This window comes from Amphiprion ocellaris, chromosome 16, assembly GCF_022539595.1.
Source record: "Amphiprion ocellaris isolate individual 3 ecotype Okinawa chromosome 16, ASM2253959v1, whole genome shotgun sequence".
Lineage (NCBI taxonomy): Eukaryota > Metazoa > Chordata > Actinopteri > Pomacentridae > Amphiprion > Amphiprion ocellaris.
In genome coordinates, this window is record NC_072781.1 from 27,998,480 (window position 1) to 28,025,283 (window position 26,804).

The window sequence follows — 26,804 nt, forward strand, 5'->3', positions numbered from 1 at the left end:
AGTATTATAAAGAGATGCAAAATGCCCACAAAGACACACAAAAGTACCACAAATAGATACAAAATGACTATAAAGAGATGCATGAGGGCAACAAAAAGACCCAAAACAACCTCAAAGATATGGAAAACAGCCATAAAATGAAACAATATCTTCAAAGACACACAAAATAACTATAAAGTGATAGAAAATGCCTACAAAGAGACAAAACAACCACAAAGTTATGCAAAACAACCACAAATGAACACAAAAGTATTTAAAATAGATACAAAATGAATACAAAGACACACAAAGTACCACAAATACATGCAAACTGACCACAAAGTAGGCATGAAATGATTATAAAGAGATGCAAAATGGAATAAAACATACAAAACAGCTACAAAGGGACACAAAATGACTTCTAGGATACACAAAATGACACCAAAATGTGTAAAATGATTATAAAATAATGCAAAAGGTCAACAAAAACACATAAAACAACTACAAAAAGACACAGAATGATCCTATACACACACAAAACACAACAAATATCTTCAAAATAATCAAAAATAGATAGAAAATGACTATAAAGAGATGCAAAATTGGCAAGAAAAAGACCCAAAACAACTTCAAAGTGATGGAAAACAGCCATAAAATGAAACAAAATATCTTGAAAGACACACAAAGTACCACAAATACATGCAAACTGACCACAAAATAGGCATGAAGTGACTATAAAAAGATGCAAAATGGCATAAAACATACACAAGTACAAAGGGACACAAAATGACTGCTAGGACACACAAAATGACCACAGATAGATGCAAAATTACATCAAAATGTGCCAAATGATTATAAAATAATGCAAAAGGTCAACAAAAACACACAAAACAACCACAGAGAAACACAAAACAGCCACAAAAATGCACAAAATGATCCTACACACACACACAAAAGCACCACAAATACCTTTAAAATAATCACAAATAGATAGAAAATAACTATAAAGTGATGCAAAAATTGTGACAAAAAAAACCCCAAAAACCCCTCAAATAGTTGGAAAACGACCACAGAGAGAAACAAAATGACCACAAACCCTCCAAACTACAAAGTCACAACATTATTTCCCGGTTTGTTCTGCTCTGACCTGCGCAGTGGTGACACGACCCACCTGAGCCTCACCTGTCGCTTCTTCCTCTCCTCGTGCAGGCGGAGCGCGTGAAGCAGCAGCGGCGGCGGCGGCATGGTTCGGACCGCGCGGCAGAGCGTCATCTCCTGCGGCGAGCACGAGGCCAACTGCACGGCGGCGCGCGGCTCGGACAGTCTGGCGCTGACGGCGGCATCCGCGTGGAGCGGCAACGGATCGGCCGTGGATGCGTACCGGCTCGTGGAGCTCCAGCTTCCCGCCGCGGCCGCACCGACGGTGAGGAAGTTTCTGTTTGATTCACAGCCGAACTCATAGAGAATAAGTGCGATTTAACGTCTGAGCGCTGGGAAATTAACTGAATTTAAACTCACGCCCGACATAATAAAGAAATAGTCAATTTGCACATGTTTTAGTTGATGTTTTTAAAAAATAACGACTCTTTAAAATTTTAACTTCGGCCGAATTGAGGACTGAGTCATATTGATTGGAAGACAAGCCTCTTATACACTGTTTTCATCTTCTACTATTAACAATAAAAAATATAAATTAAATACTCGCGTTTTTCTATGAGGTTCGGTTCATTGCGCTCTCAGACAAGTGTTTACTGCTGTTCAGTCGAAGTCCACTGAAAATAGTGCAATTTAATGTTTGGGCTGCATAGTGAATTAAATTCAACGCACCCACTTCAGAAGTTAAGGCTCTATTTTCATAGGTTCTAGTTAAGGGTTTTAAAAACTGGTTGCTTTTTGATCATTTAACTGCAGCCGAATTGAGGATTGAGTTGTACCGATTTGAAAACAGCCTTCATTTACTGAGTTTACATCTTCTCCTATTAATAGCAAGCGAACAACTATTAAATTTACGCATTTTTCTGTGAGGTTCGGTTCATAGCGCTCTCGCATATATGTGAAAGGTTTAACATGCAGCTGCTCACTTCTGCTCAGCCAAAATCCGCAATAGATATGCGCAATTTATTGTCTGTGGGCTGAATACTTTTAAACACACGCCTGAGATAAACTTTGGAGTCGGTTTGCAACGATTCTAGTTAGTTTATTTGAAAATTTTAAATCAATGCCTATGATGATTTACCTAAGGACGAATTGAGTACGGAGTCGAACCAATTTGAAAACAGGATTCTTTTATGCTGTTTATGTATTCTACTATTAACAGTAAGCAAATAAATGTTAAATACAAGCATTTTTCTATGAGATTCGGTTCAACGCAGATTTAACATGCAGCTGTTCACTTTTGTTCAGCCAAACTCTACAGAAAATATGTACAATTTAATGTTTAGGGGATGAAAAATGTATAAAATTTAACTCACTCCTGAGAAAAATCACTATACAATCAGTTTGCACAGGTTCTAGTTAAGGTTTTTCGCCTCTTTGATAATTTAACTGGAGCCAAATTGGGTACTACTGATTTGAAAACCGGTTTCTTCTACATTGTTCACATTCTCTGCTGTTCAAAGCAATCAAATCAAAATTAAGTATACATTTTTTTCTATGAGGTTTGGTTCTATGAGGATTAATATGCAGCTGCACTGGATGACATTTATAGGTGGAGCACATGATTGTTTAGATATAAGTGGAACAGACAGACTACAGGCTACATATTGATCAAATGAAATGACCTAATTCACTGTGGCAGCAGCAGAGAACAAGAACAAGAGCTCACCGTAGATTTGAAACAGGAGAAATTAAAATTACGTGTTGACATTTGAGCCAGCTGAGTTTTGCTGTGATGGAGTTTACACCTGCTTGTTAAAGGTTTGATAGATAAGAGCTCATTAAAAGGATGTAATTAGCATCAGATGCTCCGCTGAGTTGAGCTACAGGTTTCAGGATGGTAGTTCAGCTGAGATAGCAGAGGGATGTTGCTGACAGCTTCGTCTCTGAGACTCGTCAACCTGACATGCATGGATGCAACTTCTCTCCTCTGAGGGTTTTGTTTGCTTCATCGGGCGGAGTGTAAAAGTGCACAAGCAAACACTCGCAGATGCTTTTACTGTTGGCTGCACCAGAGAAAAAAACCGTGGGTGCTGATGCTGCTGGCTGTCAGAAACAGAGATAAAGGGAGGCAGCAGCTTCGGGTCAGAGCTGACAGACGTCACGGTTCCAGGCTGAAAGGTCGACTGTTTTTTCCTCCTGAGGTGAAGCGAAGCTGCAGGGAGTTCAGGTGCACCACTGATAACGCTGCACGTCCGTGTGTGGACATGTCATTGGCTGGTCGTCTGTTCTGCAGCGACCAACTGCTCTTTAAAACTGATTTGCAGTTCATAGAGTGTGTCCGTGTCTTGTCGCAGTGGCTGCAGAACTGTGTTGTTATTCTGCAGATGGGTTGGTATTTACTCGACAGAAAAGTCACAATTCACCTGCTTCCTATTCGACATGCGAGTTTTGGTCAGCTGGTGGACTGAAGGCTAATCTACATCCTCTGTCTGTTCAATAGATAGATTCTTTACTGGACGGAGACTCAGAGGTTCGAAGCCTCAGGACCAGAGTCTCTGGATAAAGTGACCTGATATTAGTTACACAGCTCAGTTAACTGACACAAAAGGATCACACAAAATAAACAGCTAAAGAGATACATAAAACAACTATAAAGACCTGCAAAATAACCACAAAGAGACACAAAATGAGTGCGAAGAGATACAACATTGCTGCAAAGATATACAAAAATGACCACAAAAACACAAGGAACGGCCACAAAGAGACACAAAATGACTGTAAAGAGATGCAAAATGACCACAAAGAAACACAAAATGACTGTACAGAGATGCAAAATGGTAAAAAAGACACAAAGCAAGCACAAAGACACACAAAATGACTCCAAGAGATGCAAAATGACTACAAAGACATGCAAAAATGACTGTAAAGAGATGTAAAATGGCAATGAAAAGACACAAATCAACCACAAAGAGGTAGAAAATGACCATAAAGTCAGACAAAATATCCACAAAGGAACACAAAATACCTACAAAGTGTTAGAAAAAGTCTACAAAGAGACAAAACTACAACAAAATTACACAAAACAACCACCAAAAGACACAAAATCAGTAGAAAGACGCACAAAAGGGCCACAAAGACAAACAAAATTACCCCAAAGTGACAGAAAATTACTACAGAGACACAAAATGACTATACAAATATGCCAAACAACCACGAAGAGATGCAAAAAGACCACAAAGAGACACAACATAACCCCAAAGAGATTCAAAGTGACCACTTAAACACACAAAATTACTACATAGACATGCAAAACAACCACAAAGAGATGCAGAAAGACCTATACAATGATCACAAAGAGACACAAAACAGCCACAAAGAGACACAAAACACGCACAAAGAGGAACATAACTACTACAAAGACACAAAATGTCTACAAAGAAACATAAAATGACCACAAAATGACCATAAAATGAAACAAAATGACCTCAAAAAGATGCAAAACTGCCACAAAGGGATGCAAAAAGACCCATACAATGATCACAGAGACACAAAACAGCTACAAAGAGGAACATAACTACTGCCTACAAAGAAATAACTACAAAGAGATGCATAAAAACACAACGAGACCAAAACCTCCTACAGTGACACTAAAAATTACAAAAACTCACATAATGATTCCAACAGATCCATAAAGACACATAGTAAGACTATACAGAAATGCAAAATGACAATAGAGACACAAAAAGACTCAAAAAGATGCAAAACAACCACAGAGACTTAAAATTTCCACAAAGACACACAAAATGATTACACAAACATGAAAAATGGCCACAAAGACACAAACAGAAGTGCAAAATGACAACAAAAAGATGTGAAGCAACCACAACTTTGTACAGTCTGATGACTGAGTGAAGGTTTTCTCCTCCTCCGTCACCTTCTGGTGTGGTTTGTGTTGTTCAGCCAGATGTATGCCTGTGCAGGACGCCTCAGTGAAGCTGTAATCACAGAGGAGGCTGCAGGAGGCTGATGGATGCAACGCTGAAGGCTGCAGACACACAACTGTAGGCTAATACCACACATTAATGCCACTCATGTTTGCACGCTGGCGACATGCCAGGGCTATTTTTATTCCTGCTGTCCAACAACGATTCCTGGAAATGTATGTCAGTTTATTTAATGTAAACTGTCAAACACTGTAGGAGCACAGAGAAATGTGTCTTTTTTTAGGGGAACTTTAGTCATTTTAAGTCATGGTGAGTGTCAGTCAGCTTATTACCAGCCTCACAGGAAGCCTTACAAAGCCCCTGTACAGCTTTAATCCCATACGACCATCAAAAACAAAACTACGCCTCCTGTCATCAAACTATTTTAAAAACAAAACTGTTAATAATATGAGCTGTGTGACAGTAATAGAACATAATGAGCTGTAGTTTAGTCCAAACGGCAGGGACTTTTCTAATGAAAAGTCACTGCTGTTTTGGGTTATTTTTGATAGAATGAAGTGCGACATTTATGAGCTGAATAGGAGGAGATCAGGGTGGATGGAGGACACACAAAGCTCCCTCACTTTAACAATATCACAGAAATACATCCAGTTGCAGAATTCTGATTTGTAAACGGCTGAAAAAGAGACGCTAAATCACTGAGCCACACAAATTTACCACAAAATGTCAAGAAAACTACCAAGAGACAGAAATAACACACAAACAGGCAAAAAACTACACCAAAGAGATGCAAAAGTACAAAAAAGAGACACAAAAGGACCGCAAAAAGACAAAATAACTACAATGAGACACAAAACCACCAAGACACAAACTGGTAGACTCAAAATGACCACAAATAGACACAAAAAGATCAGAGACCTAAAACAACTACAAAGAGACACAAAATGACCACAAAGAGACACAAAATGACCACAAAGAGACAAAATGACCACAAAGAGACAAAATAACTACAAAGGAACTCAAAATGACCACAAAGAGACACAAAATGACCACAAAGAGACTCAAAATGACCACAAAGAGACTCAAAATGACCACAAAGAGACTCAAAATGACCACAAAGAGACAAAATGACCACAAAGAGACAAAATGACCACAAAGGAATGCAAAATGACCACAAAGAGACACAAAATGACCACAAAGAGACTCAAAATGACCACAAAGAGACTCAAAATGACCACAAAGAGACTCAAAATGACCACAAAGAGACAAAATGACCACAAAGAGACAAAATGACCACAAAGGAACGCAAAATGACCACAAAGAGACACAAAATGACCACAAAGAGACACAAAATGACCACAAAGAGACTCAACATGACCACAAAGAGACACAAAAAGATCACAAAAATACCTAAAATAATGACAGACACAAAATGACAACAAAGACACCACAAAATGCCCACAAAGAAACACAAAATGACCACAAAGAGATTCCAAATGACCACAAAGATGCACAAAACGATGACAGTGAGACAAAGAATGACCACAAAGACTCAAAATTACTACAAATAGACACAAAATGACCACAAAGAGACACAAAATGATCACACATAGAGTCAAAATGACCACAGACACAAAAGGATCACAGAGACACAAACCACAGATGCAAAATGATGACAAAGATGCAATAAGTCTACAAAAAAAAACACTAAACGACCATAGAGACATACAGAGGCACCATAAAGTACCAAGATGACTACAAAGAGACACAACAACAACAGACACGGCAATATAGAGACGCAAAACCACAATAAAGAGACATAAAAATGTCTAGAAAGAGATACAAAATCACTACAAAGAAATGCAAACAACCACAAAAAAGACACAGTGAGATGCAACTTGAACATAAAGGGACAGAAAATCACAACAGAGACACAAAAATGACCATAGAGACACACAGAATTACCACAGAGACAAAATGACTGCCAAGACACACAAATAGATGCAAAACGATGGCAAATAGACATGAAACAACTAGAAAGAGACACAAAAATTACTACAAAAACACACAAAATGACCACAAAGAGACTAATGGACACAAAAACAGACATGCAAAACCACCAGAAAGAGATGCCAAATGAGTACAAACAGAGCTAACACAACCACAAGGAGACACAAAACAGCCACAGAGATGCAACACAGAGATAAAGAGACAGAAAATGACCTCAATGAGACACAAAGCGACCACAAAAACATACAAAATCACCACAAACGCAAAACAACTACAGACAGATACGAAATAACTACAAATAGACAGAAAACAACCACAAAGAGAAGCAAAACCACCATAAAAAGACGCAACATGACTGCAAATAGACATAAAGCAACTAGTAAGAGATGCAAAATCACTACAAATGGATGCAAGCTACAAGGAGTCACAAAATGACCACAAAGACATGCAGAACCACCAGAAAGAGACACAAAATGACAATAAAGAGACGTAAAACCACTACAGAGAGACAAAAAACAACATTGTTAAAAATGGCTCTATCAGCATATGAACAAACTCTACTGTGTTTCATTCATTTTAATAATTAGTTGATTGTTCATCGGTTAAGAAAAGAATTTAAACTTTGCATCTCTAATGCAGATGGTTTGATGGAGAAGCAGCTGCAGAGAATTTATTGTTCTCAAACACTTTACACAAAGTCCTCAGAAGCCAAGATTTCTGAACCTCAGGTTTCTTAAGTCAAATGCAGACACTGGGTGTTCCAGCTCCCCTGTCATTATGGGATGTACAGCTGATTGTGCGGGCAGCCCTTCCACTCGCGTAGTTTTTATTCCACATGCTTGGAAATGGCTCAGCGCTGGTAACGTGTGAGGGGAATCTCACAAATGTGATGTGACAGAGTGTTTAAACCGTTTCTACATGTGACCCTGCAGTCAGAAAACAAAGGAGGGATTCCAGAAACACTGCAGCATTCTGAACACACTGAAGTTACTGTGAGCACTGCACTCACTACACAACCGCCACTTTAAAGCAGACTTTCCTGACTTCAAGATGCATCCATTTGGTCTGCTTGTAACTCTACAAAAGAGACACAAAATGACCACAAAGACACACAAAATGACTGCAAGGAGGCACAAAATGACCACAAAGACACACAAAATTTATTTAATGAGACACAAAATGACCACAGAGACACAAGAAATAATTAAAAGACACACAAAATTACCACAGGCATTATGAGACACAAAATGACCACAAAGAGACACATAATGACTGTAAAGAGTAACAAAATGACTGCAAAGACACACAAAATTACTATAAAGAGACACAAAATGACTACAGAGACACAAAATGAGTACAGAGAGACACAAAATGACCACAAAGAGACAAAATGAGTACAGAGAGACATGAAATTACCACAAAGAGACACAAAATGACTGCAAAGACACACAAGATTACTATAAAGAGACACAAAATGACTACAGAGACACAAAATGAGTACAGAGAGACACGAAATGACCACAAAGAGACACAAAATGAGTACAGAGAGACACAAAATGACCACAAAGAGACACAAAATGACTATAAAGAGACACAAAATGACAAAAACAGACACAAAATGACTATAAAGAGACACAAAATGACAAAAACAGACACAAAATGACTGCAGAGACACAAAATGACTAAAAACACAAAATGACTATAAAGACATGCAAAGTATCTATAAAGAGACACAAAATGAACACAAAGGTGTTAAACAACTACAAATTGGTGCAAAATGACAACAAAAAGACACAGAACAACCACAATGCAAATAAAAATGTCCACAAAAACACAAAATATCATCAAGTAGACACACACTGACCTCAGAGATATTATTAATACCAACATCAATAATACCAATAATAACAAATTAATAATAATTTATTATTATTTATTTGTATGATTCAGATTTTTTAATTTGTTCTATTTTTTTTAGTAGTTTATTAATATATTAATTTATTTATGTTATTTAGTTTTTGTTAAACAAGAAAAACAATTATTGTATTAGCAATAACGATAACAGTTTGCATTTAAATTCTATTCTTTTATAATATTAATAATAATAAAATCTGAAGTTTCAGTGTTACTGCTGTTATTTTATATTGCAATGAACATTTTCATAACAACAGTTCATAACTGTTAATAAAAGTATTGACCAAAATTTTGGTTGTTATTTTATTTTTATTACTTTTTTTTACTACAATTTTTTTATGTGTTATAATAAAAGCAATGGTATTTGTTATTTTCTGTTTTTGCAAACCACTAATTTACCATTTTTATTATAGTTTTTTTGTTTTGTTTTTCTTTTACTGGAATTTTCCTGCGTGCAGCACTTAAAAGTTTACTTTCATTCTGTAATTTTTGCTTATAATCAGCATTGAATCCTGCTCTCACTGTGTGTTATGACAGATATACACATGTTGTAGGAATGTCTGATCTTTTGTGACGATCACATGGCAGAAAGTGTAAAATTAGGATGTGCACTCTGTGATAAAGTCAAACAAACAGCGGTTATCATTAAATCAAAAGGTTTTAGAGAAAAAACTCAGGAAGTCTGAACAAAAAACCTATATACTGCAAAGCCAGTGAAGCAAAATGCAGGGATGAAGGAAATATGTGCAGCTGATACGAATCCCATCGTATAAAAGCTTCACATAGTGGAGGATCTGCAGCTTTAACTCTCTGTGGATCAAACAGCTTTAAAGGACCAGTCTGCTGCATTAGTCTATTCATAGAAACTTCTTTTGAGTTTTGCCATTTTCTGATACTTTATATTTGTTCTCTGTTGCAGTTTAGACAAAGATTTTGCACTAAACCGTTCCTGCTAGGGTTAAAAATATATCTACCTGTTTCCTATGTGACTCTGCAATTAGAAAATAAAGAGTTAAAGTCTGTGATCACTGTAACACAACTGATAGAAAATACTGTGTGCTGCATTCAATGCACAACAGTACCTGAAACTTAGTCTTGAATTCATGCTGCAAACAGCAGGTTTGCATATAACAACTATAGAGAGACTCAAAATTACCACAAAGAGACTTAAACTGATCACAGAAATGCACAACCACAAAGAGACACAACGTGACCATAAATAGACAAAAAAATTACCATATACAAACTTAAAATACCACAAAGGGACTCAAAATCACGACAAACAGACTTAAAATCCTCACACGGAGACACAACACAACTACGGAAATACAAAACAGCCACAAAGAGATGACAAACAGACTTAAAATGACCACAAAAAGACTCACAATGACCACAAACAGACTTAAGAGGACCACAAAAACACAAAACAACAACAAAGATGCACAAAATGAAGGACCACAAAGAATCAAATTCACAACAACAGATTTAAAATGACCACAAATAACACAAAATGACCACAATGAAACACAAAATCACGACAAAAAGACTTAAAATTACCACACGGAAACACAACACAACTAAGGAAATTCAAAACAACCACAAAGAGACAGAAAATAACCATAAATATACAACAAATGACCACAAAGAGACTTAAAAAGACCACAAAACACAAAGCAACCACAGAGACACAAAATGAAGAATCAAAATGACCACAACAGATTTAAAATGATCACAAATAACACAAAATGACCACTAAGAGACACAAAGTAACCACAAAGATACAGAGTGTCCACAAAGAGGCTCAAAATGACCACAAACAGCCTTAAATGAACAAAAAGAGATGCAAAATGAACATAAACATACTTAAAAAGACCACAAAAAGACAAAACAACTAGAAAGAGACACACAATGACCACAAACAGACCTAAAATGACCACAAAGAGACACAAAATGACCACAAAGAGACTCACAGTGACCACAAAGAATCAAAATGACCACAAACAGACTCAAAATTACCATAGAGAGCCACAAAATGGTCATAAGGTGGCACAAAGGATTACAAAGAGACACAGAATGACTGCAAAGAAATGCAACATGACTACTCTGACACACAAAACTATCAGAGATATGGCGGTTTTGTATCTCTTGTTGGTGATTTTGCATCTCTGTGGTGATTTGGGGTCTCATTTTGGTATTTTTGCATCTTTTTGTGGTTGTTTTGTGCCTCTTTATGCCGATTTTGGTCCCATTTTGGTATTTTTGTGTCTCTGTGATGATTTCGGGTTTCGCTGTGGTGGTTTTAAGTTTTGTTGTGTTGAAATTCAGTTTGCAGAGGCTTGAAACATCCTGTAAATCCTTCTTGTTTTTATTGCAATTTAATTGTCTGTTGGATAATGTGATTATGCATTGAGGCTGTTTTTACAACAGTTTGACATCCAGGATTTGAAGCGGGGCGCCAGGAAGGACGTGGGAACGAGTCAAAGCTAAATTTTAAAGCTCTCCTCACACTGATAATCTATAAATAATCCTCTCCTGTCTGAAACTCGCATCTCTCAAACACCAAAGGATCCTGGTGTCATAAAATCTTATGTAGCCATAATAAAGTCCTGACCTGTTGAATGTCTCTGAGTCATCTGTGGAGTTCATGGACAGGTCAGCTTCAAAAGGCCTCATCTTAACCTGGCTGTGAACCTGTCATTGAGAAGGTTTGATCTCCAGGAGAAAAACTAAATGTTAAAACACGGCAGCAAAAATAACTGCTGGAGATGTTCATACGGGGGTTTTACTCCCAGCTGTGACATCTTAACCAGATGTTTTCAGAAGCTTCAGGACATTATCAGAAAAGGTTTCACTGACTTTGGTTAGTTCAACATCTGGAATTAAAGTAGGTCAGTCTCTGGTTAGATCAATGTCTATAATAACAAGAGACTGTGGTGAGTTCATTGTCTGTAATAACAGTCTGTGGTGAGTTCACTGTCTGTAATAACAGTCTGTGGTGAGTTCACTGTAATAACAGTCTGTGGTGAGTTCACTGTCTGTAGTAACAATCTGTGGTGAGTTCACTGTCTGTAATAACAGTCTGTGGTGAGTTCACTGTCTGTAACAACAGTCTGTGTTTAGTTCACTGTCTGTAATAACAGTCTGTGGTTAGTTCACTGTCTGTAATAACAGTCTGTGGTGCGTTCACTGTCTGTAATAACAGTCTGTGGTGAGTTCACTGTCTGTAATAACAGTCTGTGGTGCGTTCACTGTCTGTAATAACAGTCTGTGGTGAGTTCACTGTCTGTAATAACAGTCTGTGGTGAGTTATGGTTGTGGTTTTATCTTTTTTTGTGGTTGTTTTGTGTCTTTTTGCAGCAAGTTAGCATCTCTTTGGGGTAGTTTTGCATCTCTAGTAGTTTTCAGTCTGTGGTGATATTGGGTTTAATATTAATCTTTTTGCTTCTTTTTGTGGTTATTTTGTGTTTCCTTTAGGTGGTTATGTGTCTCTATGGTGGTTTTCAGTCTCTTTGTGGTGATTTAGTTTAGCTAAAAGCAAGAGATAAATGGTTGACAAAGTTAATGCTAGCTAAAACTAAGGGTGGATTATTTACAGTGGATAGCTAGATTAATGGTCACAGCTAAAAAGAATCACTAAATGTTGTAGGGACTTTACCAAACTGTTGAATTAGATGAGAAATTTTCCATCATTGATGACTTTTATACATTTACAGTGGTGATTGGGGTTACTGAAGTTCATCTGACAGCCTTGTATGTCAGGGTAAAATCACTGAACTGCATCGATATAAAAGCAGTCAGTTTAAAGCGATGTGATTTTGACAACAGGCAGTTATGGAAGGCTGTAATGATTGACAAAACTTATTTACCGGTGAATTTGACGGTGACCCTGACTCAACACCTCCACATCCTGAAAGCTGATATGTCACAGATCTGCTGTCTTGTTGGTGCTGGAGGTGTTGCTTCACTGATGAAGTTATTGATCTGTATGAGGATCAAACTCTGACCTGAACCAGTTCTGTGACGCCTGTTGTGTAAGAGGCCATGAACACAAACACATGTTGTGCTGTTGATGGTAGGCATGTGATGCAGCGATTGCAGTCTCTGATGGCGTGGGAAGCTTTCAAGGCTGAATGAAGAAAAGAGGACACAGCTGTAGAACGTCTGTCATTGTGAGGACCCTCGCTGGTTTATTCCATTCAGGTGACTCCCACAGCTAAATGCTGCAGTAGTGACCCAAACCTGAACATGATGCTAACCTGAACCCTAAAACCAACTCTGAACACTCAAACAGTGCTGCAGGTCCCATAGCATCAGTGTTTCGTCTACATTCATTTAGGAGTGGCAGGCCGCCATTCCTAAATGCTAGCCGCTGCTCCTTCAAATTTCTCTTTTTTCTTTCTTTATTTTTTTTTTTTAAATCATCGCAAATACACCGCCGCCGCATGTCTCCACCTTCACAGCAGAGTCCTGCACTGTGTTGGGTACTCATGAGTACTAAGGTAAACTACAGATAATTATCTTGCTCAGTATCTACTCTTCGATACGTTGCGTTAATACAACGTTAATTATGACGTTAAAAAAAGCGCGGCCTTGAAAGTGACGTGACGTCCAGCATCCAGGCAGCAGGTCAGAGAGTCAGAGGAGTGTCGTCTTGGAAAATAGGGCAGCGACTTACCGGAGAAAAGTTATTATCTTAAGAAAACTCATAATAGATTTTACAAATTAAATAGACATTCATAAAATATTGATGTCCAGCTAACGTTATGTAACATATCGGTAGCTTATCGGTTAATTGGGCCTGGTGCCAACTCAGTGTCACTAACGGGAGTAAACTAATTGATGGCATTAAGCTAATATCTACACGCCATGATGTAACTGCTGACTGCATTTTCAGATGAGCTTGTTCAAATATATATATATATTTTTATTTTTGTTTTTTACATTCAGCCTTTAAAAAGCTATTTTCAACTGGCCATTCAATAAATAGGTTGTAAAAGTAAAATCTGCAGTCAAGTGTCATTTGTTTACGCCACCGTGGCTCCCGGAGAGTCTGCTGCCCCCGCTGGCTAGAGGAAAAATCCTAGAGGAAACACTGAGCATGAACGGACAAAGACATAAAAACCACTCAAAACTATTACAAATGACATAACCATGTTGCTTATAATCATTTTGCACCTTTTGTTTTTCTTTTTTAAAACTTTTCGTGGTTGTTTTGTGCCTATTAATCTTAACCATTTGTTGTCTCTTTGTGCCAATTTTGGATCTCATTTTGTTCTTTGTGCAACTTTTTATGTTGATTTTTTTGTTTCTTTTTTGTGATTATGCAGTAGTTCTGTGTCTCTTTTTGGTAGTTTTGCATCTATTTGTGGCAGTTTTATGTCTCTGTGGTGATTTTGCATCGCTTTGGTAGTTTTACATCTCCTTGTGCTGGATTTACCTTCTCGTTTCGGTGTTTTCATTTGATAATGTCACATTTGTTTTTAGTGATTTGACATCTTGTCATTGTTTTGTGTCTCCATCCAGGTCCCTAAGTGGACCGGCCAAAATGTTCTCGATTTCTAAAAATGTCCCGACTGCCAGCGTCTAAATCTGAGACTGGTTGTCTGGAACACTGAAACCATCTGAATGCATAAAAACTGTTTCAGTCTTTGTGTAACTGAAGCGGCCTGTTGTTCAGCTTCGTTATCTCAGAGTCCAGCTGCTGCTAATCATTATTCTCTACGGCTGATCCTTTCCTGATCGCCTCATCCAATACTAACTGATACAATCTCAACAATAATGTGATTTATATTTTGATTTTTGTGGCCAACAGTCACAACTAGACATTGTTTTCTTTCCTAGACGTCAGTTTTGTTTATTTTTCTGCACAGAAACATGTCAGTTTGAGCTTCACACTTTAACGTCTCGCCTGCAGTGTTTTGTCTTGTTCACAGTCTGAATGTTGGTTTTTTTTTTTGTCATTTTGGTAAAAGAACAAATACAGCCTCGGGGAGGAATTTTATTAATTAATTTACTTGACATTTCCCTGCTGCTGTTTGATAGACGTACAGGTGTTAATGAGAAGAAATAGAGGCTGAAAACACATAAACTCAGTCTGCATGTTTTAATTGACCTTTCAATGTTATTCTGTTAAAAACCTGATTTGACCACTACATGTTTCCATCCAAACTGCACAAATTTCACCCAATTCATCCAAAAAACTACCTACAGTTGAATGTGTTTCCATGCACTACTGTTGTGTGAATCTTGTGATGCCTCTAAACATGATGAAGAGGAGGCGAACAGCCATGAGGAAGGCTACAGCCTCCTCATCGTCTCCTCTCCGGAGGATTTGAGCCACGTCGAGCCTGTGATTTGAATTTTCTCCGCAGATTGTCTTCACAGTTGGACTTTGTCTAATCCTGTTAGAATACATCGACTGTGTGTTCACATGGAGCGTTTGTGTGTTTGTTTATGCGTGTTCATATCTGTGGACGATGTGTGTGGCAGCCTGCCAGTGAGTGTGTGTTCATCTCGGACTTTGAAGCTGCTGCTTTCATGGTGATCAACTGACAGAAACGTCCAAAAACTCCTGTTTGTTGTTAAAGCCGCCATGTTGTGTGGATGCAGATAGTTTGTGCATTTCTGCTGTAGAATTATTCCATCTTAAATCATGAGGGGCCTTTATCTTAATCCTCTGATTGGCCTGAAATCTTTTCTGTCATAAACTATGGATATTTAAAATGGTGTTTGGGAAATTTTACATCAACACTTCAAGTACTTTCTGCGATATACATATTTTTTTAATTATCCACATTGAAATTTGAGGCTGTTTGAACAACAATTTTTCTGTAAGTGTTAAAAATAAAAACTTGAAAATTTCACTGTTATTTGAAATCATCTCATTGACTCAGAATTTGAAATATTAGTCAAGTAGATGAAATAGTGTCTTATTATGGCTGAGTTGAAATATGACCAAAAAAATATGCTGTCATGTAAAGTCGTATCTTTAATGAAAGTATTTAGTTGTGATTTGCTACACAATAGGAGACTACACAATAAAGGAAGTTATTAAAATGAATGAGAAAAAGTGAGTTTTGTTCCCCCCCCATCCTTGCCACTCTCCAGTCAAGTATCCTGGGTCTCAGGACGTCTTATTCTTTGGTGAAAGTACCATTTTGGAAGCTTCTGTCCTTGTCACAGGTTACTGTCACAGAAGGACATGAATTGTAAAACCACTGACCTGAATCAGACCCACTGGATAATGCGCAGCCTAAATTTCAGCCTTTGTGATTTGCTAATTGACTTGTTTCTAACTGCAATTTTGACTTAAAACTGGAATCATTCATCCCTACCAGCCACAGATTTCTCTGTGAACTGCCGTTTCTTGTCTTGGTGGTAGCTGCAGACCCTCCTCTGGTCACCAGTAATCATCCTTCACATGAAGCTTCAATTGTTCTGCTGCTGAACGTGAAATTTTGGTGGAGAAATAAGAAATATGTTGTCACCAGTGGTGAGAAGAACATCTGTAACAGGTCCTGAAGGTCCTGATGTTGGTGCCACAGCGTCACATTGTTTATACTGGTAGTGTTCCATGAGCAGTCTCAGAACTTTTTGATCAACATTTGTAGTTTATTTTAAGAAGCCAAATGAATAGAAACAAGTGCACACTAGTGTATTCTGAGTCTCTGTGATGTTAGTATAGAATTAAAAGGTTCAAATGGTTTTTTAATGCTTCAAATACAAGCTTTTTGTGTTGATTTACTCTACATTTGTCCTAATAAGGCTGCAGACAGTTACCTCAGTGCACCGGGGAACATTTAGTTCATCTACAGATAACGTACAGATTTTTCTCTCTGCAACCAGTCGATTGGTTGAAGTGCAGAGTTCAGTTCACCAACATTTTTTTTTGATTTACACACTTAGTCCTAATGGTGTAAGATTTTGGGTTTGGTTTTTTTTTTGAGATACAAACCTCTGCTGCTTCTTTGTTTGCTTCTGGTTGAAGCTGGCATGAGGTTCCTGATACTACAGTTTCCATCAGAGATCAGAACCATCAGCAGGTTGTTCACTTCTGGTTCTGGTTCTGGTCACTGAAATGTCCCAGAGCTCCAACTGCTGACTGACTTTGACTCCATCAGTTCAGTTTGATCTAACTGACCAGGATCTTCTGCTTCATTCAGACTGGAACGTCTCTGACCTCCATCTGCCCCCTCTGCACGCCGTCACACTGAGGCATGATGGGAACTTTAATCGACACATCAGGCTGCTGCTGGTACACTTTTTTCTGCTCTTATTCCTCCCATCAGGCTGCTGTCGCCTCAGTCGCATTTATTTCTGCTGATGGTCGTTGAGTCGATGTGACAACAGGGCCGCTCAAACTAACAAACAAACAGCCACACTAACAAACAAACAAACATACAACTACACTAACAAACAACACACAGAGACATGAAATGAGCTCAAAGGGGCGTGAAACAAACACAGTGACACTAAATGAACACAAATAGACATAAAATTATCACAAGACAAATAAGAGACACAAAATGAACACAGAGGCACAAAATGAACTTAAAGGGGTGTGAAATGAACACACTGACACAAAATGAATACAAAGAGACATAAAACAAACACAGGCACAAAATGAACACAGAGGCACAAAATGAATTTAAAGGGGCACGAAACGAACACAAAGAGACACAAAATGAGCACAAAAGGGCATGAAACGAACATAAGGACACGCCAAATGAAGCCAAATAGACATAAAACAACAGACACAAAACAAACACAAAGAGAGACAAAATGAACATAAAGAGGCACAAAATGAACACAAAGAGACACAAATAAACACAGAGATGCAAAATTAACAGAGTGACACAAAACAAATACAAAGAGACAAAACAAACGTAGAGGCACAAAATGAACACAGGCACACAAAATATACACAAAGAGACAAAACAAACACAAAGAAACAAAAAATTACCACAGAGAAGTAAAACAGATGGAAAACGTACATAAAAAGACTTAAAATGAACACAAAGAGAAATAAAATCAACCCAGAGAGACGCAAAATGAACAGAAAGAGGCGCAAAACAAACACAGATATACATAAAACAAACACAAAGACAAATAACAAACCACAAAAGGACAAAAGCATTAACACAAAGAGACCTGAAACAAACACAAATAGGCAACTACAAAGAGACAAACACAAATAGTTACAAAATGAACACAAAAAGACAAAACACACATGAAGAGACCAAAACAAGAGACAGAGAGACAACACAATCCATGTGAATAAGTTACCTGTATACTTTCATCTGTGATTAACTGTTATTTATTTAATCTGTCGGTTCAGTCAAACATAAAACACTCCTCTGGCCTCCAATAAATCTTCTCCTGTCCAGTTTGTGGGCCGCGAGCCTCAGCTTTGACAGCCTTCGGTTTGACGTGGCTTCGTGACTTTGAGGTGATTTTTATGGCAGGATGAGAAAACGCAGTCAGAGAGCTGATGAGCGACAATGATGTAGGTTCAGGAGGTGTGGAGGTTTAATTAGATCCAGACTGTAATTACAGTGTGAGAATAATGTGGGTCAGCTGTGACAGAAGAACACGCTGTGATGCTGTTACATAATTAAAACCAGGACTGAGCCGCTATACGTCCACCTCACTGAAGATTCCTGCTGGAGATAAAATGCTGCTTTCACTTTGCATGTGTCGCTGCCACACATCATCCACACTCAGGTAGGTTTGTGCAGCTGCAGCAACACAACGTGTCGTTTATTTAGTTCTCATTTAATCCATTCCTTTCATTCGGCCTGTTTAAATCTTCTCTGAACGCATTTCTGCAGCAGCTGTTCAGCTTCACTTCATTTCTGTATCTAGCGCTTAATGACTTCATTTATTAACACGCAAAGACACAAAGTGACAACGAAAGACACACAAAGTGAATACAAAAAAACTAAATGACCACAGTGAGACACATATGTGAATGGAAAGACAGACATAAAACAACCATAAAAAAAGATTTAAAACGACTACTAAATGACACAAAATGACTGTGAAACTACACAAAATGGCCACAAAGACACATGAAACTACTTCAAAGGAACTAAATTACAAAAATGCCACAAAGACACAAAAAGGCCACAATAGTTATTTAAAAGACACCAAGCAACCACATACAGATAAAGAAAGACAAAAAAACACACAAAATCACCATAAAGTGCTGCATAAGAACATAAAACCACTACAAAGAGACACAAAATAACTATGAAAACACACAAAAATACCACAAAAAGACAGAAAATAACTACAAAAAGACATTAAGTGATTGCAAAAATACAAAACAAGTACAAACAGACAGAATAACCACAGAGAAACAGAAAAACTGCATAAAACGACAACTGAGTAACGTCAAATGCCCAAAAAGGGACACAAAATGATCAACATAAAACAACAAAAAGACACAAATGGACATAAAACAGCCACAAAAATACACAATATGTCCATAGAGAGACACAAAACCCAAAACAGTGAGAAAAGATGACCATGAAGAGACACAAAGTGGCTGCATAATACCATAAAACCAGTACAAAGAGACACAAAGTGGCCTCAAAGTCATCTCTTTGAACCTCTCGTTCTGTTGTCGAGGATCTTTTGTTCTATCTGAGCTCATTAAACCTGCATCTCAGACGACAAAATGACCTTCAGATGGACGTGTGAAGCCGAGCCGTCATTAGTGTGTAATGAGCGCGTTAATGTGAAAGAAACATGGAGCATTTTTTAGATTCTTCATGCAGCCTGAGAGACGAAGCTCAGGGCAAATCTAAGGAAAATGTGACTGAGCTGTTATTTTACAGTTTTCAGTCTCACCAACACGTTTCCATCATCTTTAACTGAGGCAGCTGCGGCTTCCTTCAGTGGTTCAGGACGGTTTGCGTTAATGTAACGTCGGTGAAGCTGAATCTCACTGACAGACAACGCTGCTCTCACTGAGCTCAAGTTCATCCTCGCAGAAACGCAACCAATGGAAACAGTCGCTGCCGACGAGATGGAAAACATTTTCATAATGAACGTTTGTTTTCAGGACAGAAAAGCACGAAGAGCCACAGACCGCAGAGACACTTTTATATAAAGTGAGGGAACCTGCATAGACGACAACCACAAAAAGACACAAAGCACAAAATTACCAGGAAAAGACACAGAAGAACAAAAAATGAGATAAAATACCCTAAAACAACACAAAATGACACAAAAAACCCCACAAACACATGGAAAACGAGCACATAGACACAAAGTGACCCCAAGAACAAACAGAATAACCACAATATGCAAAGCGGCCACAATAAATACAATATATACACAAAAAGACACAAAACAACTGGATCACAGAAAACAAAAAAAATCACAGAATAATGACAGACAAAAAAACGAAGACGCAATATCCAAAAAAGATACAAAAGAACCACAAAATATCCACAAAGTAACACGAAACAACCACAAAGAGATACAAAAAAGATCACAAAGACTCAAAACGACCACAAAAAATGCAAAATTACCATAAAGAGAAATACAGCGTGAAGCAAAATTACAACAGAGGTGTAAAACAACCACAAAAATATACAAAAGAATCATAAAAAGACATAAAACAACCTCAAAAAGAGCACCAAGAGACTCCAAACAGAAAGAGACACACAAAGACCACAAAGAGACACGAAATGACCACAAAAAGACACAAAACGACCATAAAGACACACAAGACGGCCATAAAAAGACACAAAACGACCATAAAAGACATGAAACGACCATAAACAGACAGGAAATAACCATAAAGAGACATGAAACGACCGCAGAGACACGAAACGACCATAAAAGACATGAAACAACCATAAAGAGACATGAAACGACCACAAAAAGACACGAAACGACCATAAAGAGACCCGAAACGACCATAAAGAGACATGAAACGACCACAAAAAGACACAAAACGACCATAAAAAGACATGAAACAACCATAAAGAGACACGAAACGACCATAAAGAGACAGGAAATGACCACAAAGACAGAGAATTACTACACTACACATAAACTACAAACATTTCACTCCAATGAGATGCAAAATCACAAATATTGAAAATAAAGACGCAAATACGACCACAAAGATACAAAGCAAACACAACATCGTCGCCAAACTGGAGACAAACTGAAAACAGTGAGAAGAATCGAACCCAGAGGTGTTGAAGGACACTTTATTGTTTCCTGCAGGTTGTAACTCTTTGCTGCAGTCAGGTGTTTGTGTGTTTGTCACACCGTGTGTCGAACTCCGTTGCTGTTGTTGTGTTTCGTAACTTTCGTAACAACTTAGCTCGTGTGTGTGTGTGCAGCGTTTGATCCGCTTTCACGGGTCGCTGCGGGAGACGCCGACCATCAGCATCACACGAAGCGTTCGTGCCGAGGCCCCGCTTTGATTGGCTGGTATCTGTGTGTGTCTGTGTGTGTGTGCGTGTGTGCATTTAACTGTTTAATGCACATCTCGTCGTCGTGCTGAATCAAACTCAGTAACCGTGGCAACAGGCCGAAGCGAACCCGGGAGACATAAATACGTCACGAGATGTTACAGTGAGATTCCAGCTGGTGCTGACAAGTCTGCTGCTGCTGCTTTCTGCACAATAATTACTGTGTAAACACACTGCAGCTACACAACTCTGCTTCACAACTGTTAGCTCGCACAACAGACAGACACACACCAGGCCTGGAGACACACATTCCAGTTTCCTTCAGTTTTCTGTCTCGTTGTGGTTGTTTTGTTCCAGTTTTTTCCCTTTTTGTCTTGGTTTAGTAGCTTTGTTGAGAGCATCTGTGTGATGTTTCTTTTTGTGTGTCTCTTTGTGGTTGCTTTATGTATTTTTGTAGTTAATTTGCATTTCTTTCTGGTTATTTTGTGTCTTTGTAGCTTTATAGTGTCTCTTTTCAGTTTTTAAGTGTCTTTTTGTGGTTGTTCTGTGTCTCTTTGTAGCATTTCATTGTTTCTTTGTACTCGCTTTGTATATTTTGGAGTTGTTTCATGTCTCTGTAGTTGTTTTGCACGTTTGTGTGGTTGTGTTGTGTTTTTTTGAAGTTGTTTTGCATCTCTTTGTGACGTTTTTTGCATTTTTTATAAATTTTGTGCATCTTTTTGTTATTGTATTACATCTTTTTGTAGTTTTGTGTCTCTTTGTAGCATTTCATTGTTTCTTTGTACTCGCTTTGTATATTTTGTAGCTGTTTTATGTCTCTTTGTGGTTGTTTTGCACTTTTTGTAGTTTTTTTGTGTCTCTTTACAGCTATTTTGCATCTCTGTGGTTGTTTTGTGTGTTTTTGTAGCAATTCTGTGACTTTGTAGTTAATTTGCATTTTTGTGTTGCTCTTTTTTGACATTTTTGCATCTTTTTGTAGCTTTTGTGTGTCTGTGATTGTGTTATTTCTTTTTGTAGTTGTTTTGTGTCTCTGTAATTACTTTGCATATTTACTTTGTCATTATTTGTTCTTTCTTGCCTCTTCATGGTTGCTTTACATTTTTTTGCAGCTGTTTTGTCCATCTGTGGTTGTTTTGCACTTTTTTGTCATTTTTTGTGTTTCTTTACAGTTGTTTTGCATGTCTTTGTAGCTGTTTGTACTTCTTTGTGATTATTTTGTGTGTTTTTTTGCAGTTGGTTTGTGTCAGTTTGTCTCAATTTTGGGTTTTTTGTAGCTGTTTGTCTCTTAGTGGTTACTTTGCATTTTTTAAGCTGTTTTATTTCTCCATGTGGCTTTTTTTGCATTTTTTTTCTAGCGGTTGTTTGTCTTTATGTGGTTGTTATGCATCTTTTTGAAGCTATTTTGTGTCTCTTTGTGGTCATTTTCTGTTTATTGTTTGCTGTTTTGTGTCTCCTTGTGGTTGCTTTGTATATTTTTGTAGCTGTTGTGTGCCTCTTTTTTTGTTGTGTGGTGTTTTGCATCTGTTTGTAACTATTTAGTATGTTTTTTTAGCTGCTTCCCATCTCTTTTTCGCTGTTTCGTGTCTTTTAGCTGTTTTGCATCCTTTTGCATCTTTTTGTGGTTGTTTTTAAGTATTTTTTTCCCCATATTTTTGTGGTTTGTGGTTGGGTGTGGTAGAGTGGGAACATTTGCCTTCATCCATATTCTCATACAAATATAATCACTCCATGTTTTCAGTTGTGTTTGGTGAAAGTGAAAGGAAAGCACTTTCCTGTGGATGTTGAAGGCACAGGGAGCTGCCAGACCAGAGTCCATAGGAATTTTCCATGTTTTTGTTACAATCCAAAATTGGTTGCGAGCCAAATTAAACAAGCAGCTCCTCTGACTGACCTCCATCTGTGATTAGCTGTGCCTGATATTTCTGCTGGCAGTGGATTCATTTATGCTGTTAACATGGCAACAGGGAGACGGCATGAAGAGATGTGAGGAAGGAAGCTCAGAGAAGGTTAATTAGAAACAGAGATGTGCAGGACTTGTGGCGATATTAGTCTTTCAAGAGGAATTAAGGCCGACAGTTGGTGATTAGCGAGGTCTGTGAATGTGAAGATTCTCCGCTGAGTGGAATAATAATGTCTCTGATATGAGGGACTTTTTAATCTCTCTGCTTTCATGTCACTTCAATAGCAAGTTTGAAGGTTTTTATTGAGAAAATGGAATTAATTCTCGGTTTTAACCAATAGCTTGGTTTGATTTTAATGGTTTTGTGTGTGTGATCCGTAAATTAACCCAACAGGTGGCGATGGTTGCCGAGGCCCCACACCCGTACCCCACCGTGGACGTGCCCGACCATGCTCACTACACTATCGGCTCCGTCATCCTCGCCATCGGCATCACGGGGATGGTCGGAAACTTCCTGGTCATTTACGCCTTCAGCAGGTACGTCCTTGTGCTGCTTTCAGGTGACGATGGAAAGTCAGAAAGTGCAGTTATTTTATTTGGCCATTTGTTGCTTTATTTGACAAGTTAAGCTGAGAGGCAGACAGGAAAGTAGGGGAGAAGATTGGGGGGAATGCAGCAAAGGGCCTTGAGCTGGAATGGAACCCAGACCGCTGTGTTGGGGAATATAGCCCCTGTGTGTGGGTCACCTGCTCAGCCAGTTGAGATATCTGGGCGCCCCCTATTCCAGTCTTAAAAAGGATTGACAATGCAAATTATTTTTTATATATATATATATATATATATATATATATATATATATATATATATTTTTTTTTTTTTAAAACAAAACATAAATGTCTTCTATCTACTGTATACGTGTGCATTTAAACTTAATGTGATATTAATATGTGCCTACGTGTAATAACTAAAACAAGAAAACCACTCACAGAGCGCAGTACTCCTCCAAGGCTGCTCAGTCATATCATTTCTGATGGCTGAAATCTTAAAAAAATTTGTGGCAGAAATCACGGCACCATAGAATGTGGCCATTTAATATAAATGTACCCACAAACAAAATTACCTTGTGCTAAAAACAGGCGTGTGTTATGCACTTGTACATTATGTACGGATACCAAATCACCTGACCTAAATATGTAGCGGGTGGCGGGAATTGATGGGACTCAGAAACACTCCCACAATTGAATTGATTGCTCCTTGTATCGTTTCCGACAGATCAGTCCCGATAAGTCAGTAGTAGGATCGCAATCATGTGATCATCAGTAGGCAACTGAAGTAGCATCACTTGTTGTCATGGTTGTAGTGTGACGCCGTGCTGCTATCGCACAGTGATACAGAAATATTTAACAAGTCCGTGGATCCAGACTATAAGCCGCATCACTGCCAAAATCTAATCACTTGATGTTTGTGTCATTTCTGACCTTCCCTGAAAATTTCATCCAAATCCTTTAGTCCGTTTTTGAGTAATGTTGCTAACAGACAGACGTACAAACGTACTCTGATCGTCACATAACTCCGCTGCGTTCCTTGGCGGAGTGAAAAATTTAAATAAAATAAAGTAAAAATGTATACACTGCCATTGAAAAGTTTGTGGTCACTTAGAAATGTCCTTATTTGTCCTTAAAATATTTGTGAAGTGAAGATTACATTAATCAGAAATCCAGTCTAGACATTGTTAATGTGGTAAATGACTATTGTAGCTGGAAACAGCTGATTTTTAATGGAATATCTCCATAGGGGTACAGAGGAACATTTCCAGCAACCATCACTCCTGTGTTCTAATGCTACATTGTGTTAGCTAATGGTGTTGAAAGGCTCATTGATGACTAGAAAACCCTTGTGCGATTATGTTAGCACATGAATAAAAGTGTGAATTTCATGGAAAACATGAACTTTTCTGGGTGACCCCAAACTTTTGAACGGTAGTGTAGATATTTACAAATCTAGGAAAGAATACACACAATAGTACAAAACGACAATAGCGAATGTGAGGATGTTGTGCAAAAAGCGAAGATTATTGCACATAGAGGAAGTAAGTGGAATTAGGTGCACAATGCAGCTTTTCACTTCTCCAGCATTCGTGTCTGGAGAGAACAGCTGGTCTGAAAAATGTCTGTAGAGGTTTAATCAACGTCCGTCTGTCCGTCCTCTGCACAGTCGAAACTCTCCGTCTTTTATCTTCCAGAAGAAACGTATTTCTCTGAGACAAAGAGCACAATGATTTCTTTTGAAGAAGCTCCTCTGCTTAAGACCAGTTGATAGTGGTATTGATCGGCCCATTTCTGGGATGGCTATTGATCCTTCTTCCACTAAAATCGGACCTGTTTCATGATAGAACATTGACTAAATGTTCAGTTTAGAGCTGCGGCGGCGCTAAGTGGTTTTTCCACGTACACTCTTCTGACTTCAGACGCCGGCCCTTGTATTTAGCGGCAGCATCGATTCGCTTTGATCTATCACACCTGAAAGTCCTGACTAAAGAAAAACTGAACCACACATACACCGTTAAAATCGCCCCATCTGGAAGCAACACAGCATTTATCTATTCTAGGTACGTTTTATTGAAACTAGCATTACAAATCTGGCTGCTATAAATAAATGTTTTACCCTAAAACTATGCTGTAAGAATGAACATTTTTTAAAAGCTTGTAATTGTCTTTAAAAAAAAAAAAACTATTTACTTGTATTTTACAGATTTTTCTTGTTTTGTTGGCTTACAGATAATAACTCGTAAATTTACAGGAAAAAACAACCATTTTTTACTTTCATGTTAACTGTAAAAAATAAAAATACAAATAAAAAAATGGCCAATACTAAATCAACGAAAATCTTTGTTTTCACAAAGAGTAAATAAACAGAGAATTTATAATTTTTTTTTTTTTTTTTTACGTCATTTGGAAGTAAATTACACAGTTTTTACTGTCTTTGGAGCTATTAAAAATATCATTTTAGAGATAATTGCCTTTATTGGAAAGAAAGATTATGTGTATTGATGATTGCAAATGGAAATTCAACAATTTTTCCTTGATTTGTTAAATTAACTATAATAACTTAACAGAAAGAAGTGCTAATACAACTACTAATTTATGTTACCTGTAAAATAAGTAAATAAATAATCATAGAAAACAAGCCAAAAGTGTAAACAATGTCACAAATTTGTATTTTTGCAAATAGTAAAATGAATACAGTAATTTGTTTACGTCATTTCTGAAGCTGTTTTTACTGTATTTCAATCTGTTAAAAAGATCAATATTTTACAAATAATTTGCCTTTATTATAAAGAAAGATTATGTTTATTAAAGATTGATTTTTTTATTTTAAAATTAAAATTTTATTTTACAGATTTTCCTCATTTTGTTAAATTATAAATAATAAGTGAAACCACAGAGAAAATATTAATTTACATGTTACCAGTAAAAAAAAACAAAAAACAAACAAACCCAAAAACAAACAAACAAAAAACTG

The 26,804-nt window shown here is 37.6% G+C and overlaps 1 protein-coding gene across 2 annotated transcripts in view; it reads left to right on the forward strand.

The window, feature by feature from the left end:
* The first annotated feature begins 1,173 nt into the window (after positions 1–1,173).
* opn4a (opsin 4a (melanopsin)) overlaps positions 1,174–26,804 on the forward strand; it is a 38,407-nt gene continuing 12,776 nt past the window's right edge. Inside the window, exons 1-2 of one of the 2 annotated variants that reach the window (XM_055018925.1) lie at positions 1,174–1,402; positions 23,677–23,819. In XM_055018925.1, coding sequence (XP_054874900.1) covers positions 1,223–1,402; positions 23,677–23,819 — 323 coding nt within the window. In that variant the 5' untranslated portion in view covers positions 1,174–1,222. Of the gene's footprint in view, positions 1,403–23,367; positions 23,474–23,676; positions 23,820–26,804 lie in introns of those variants that run through there. The other variant, XM_035940816.2, reaches the window with a different exon arrangement.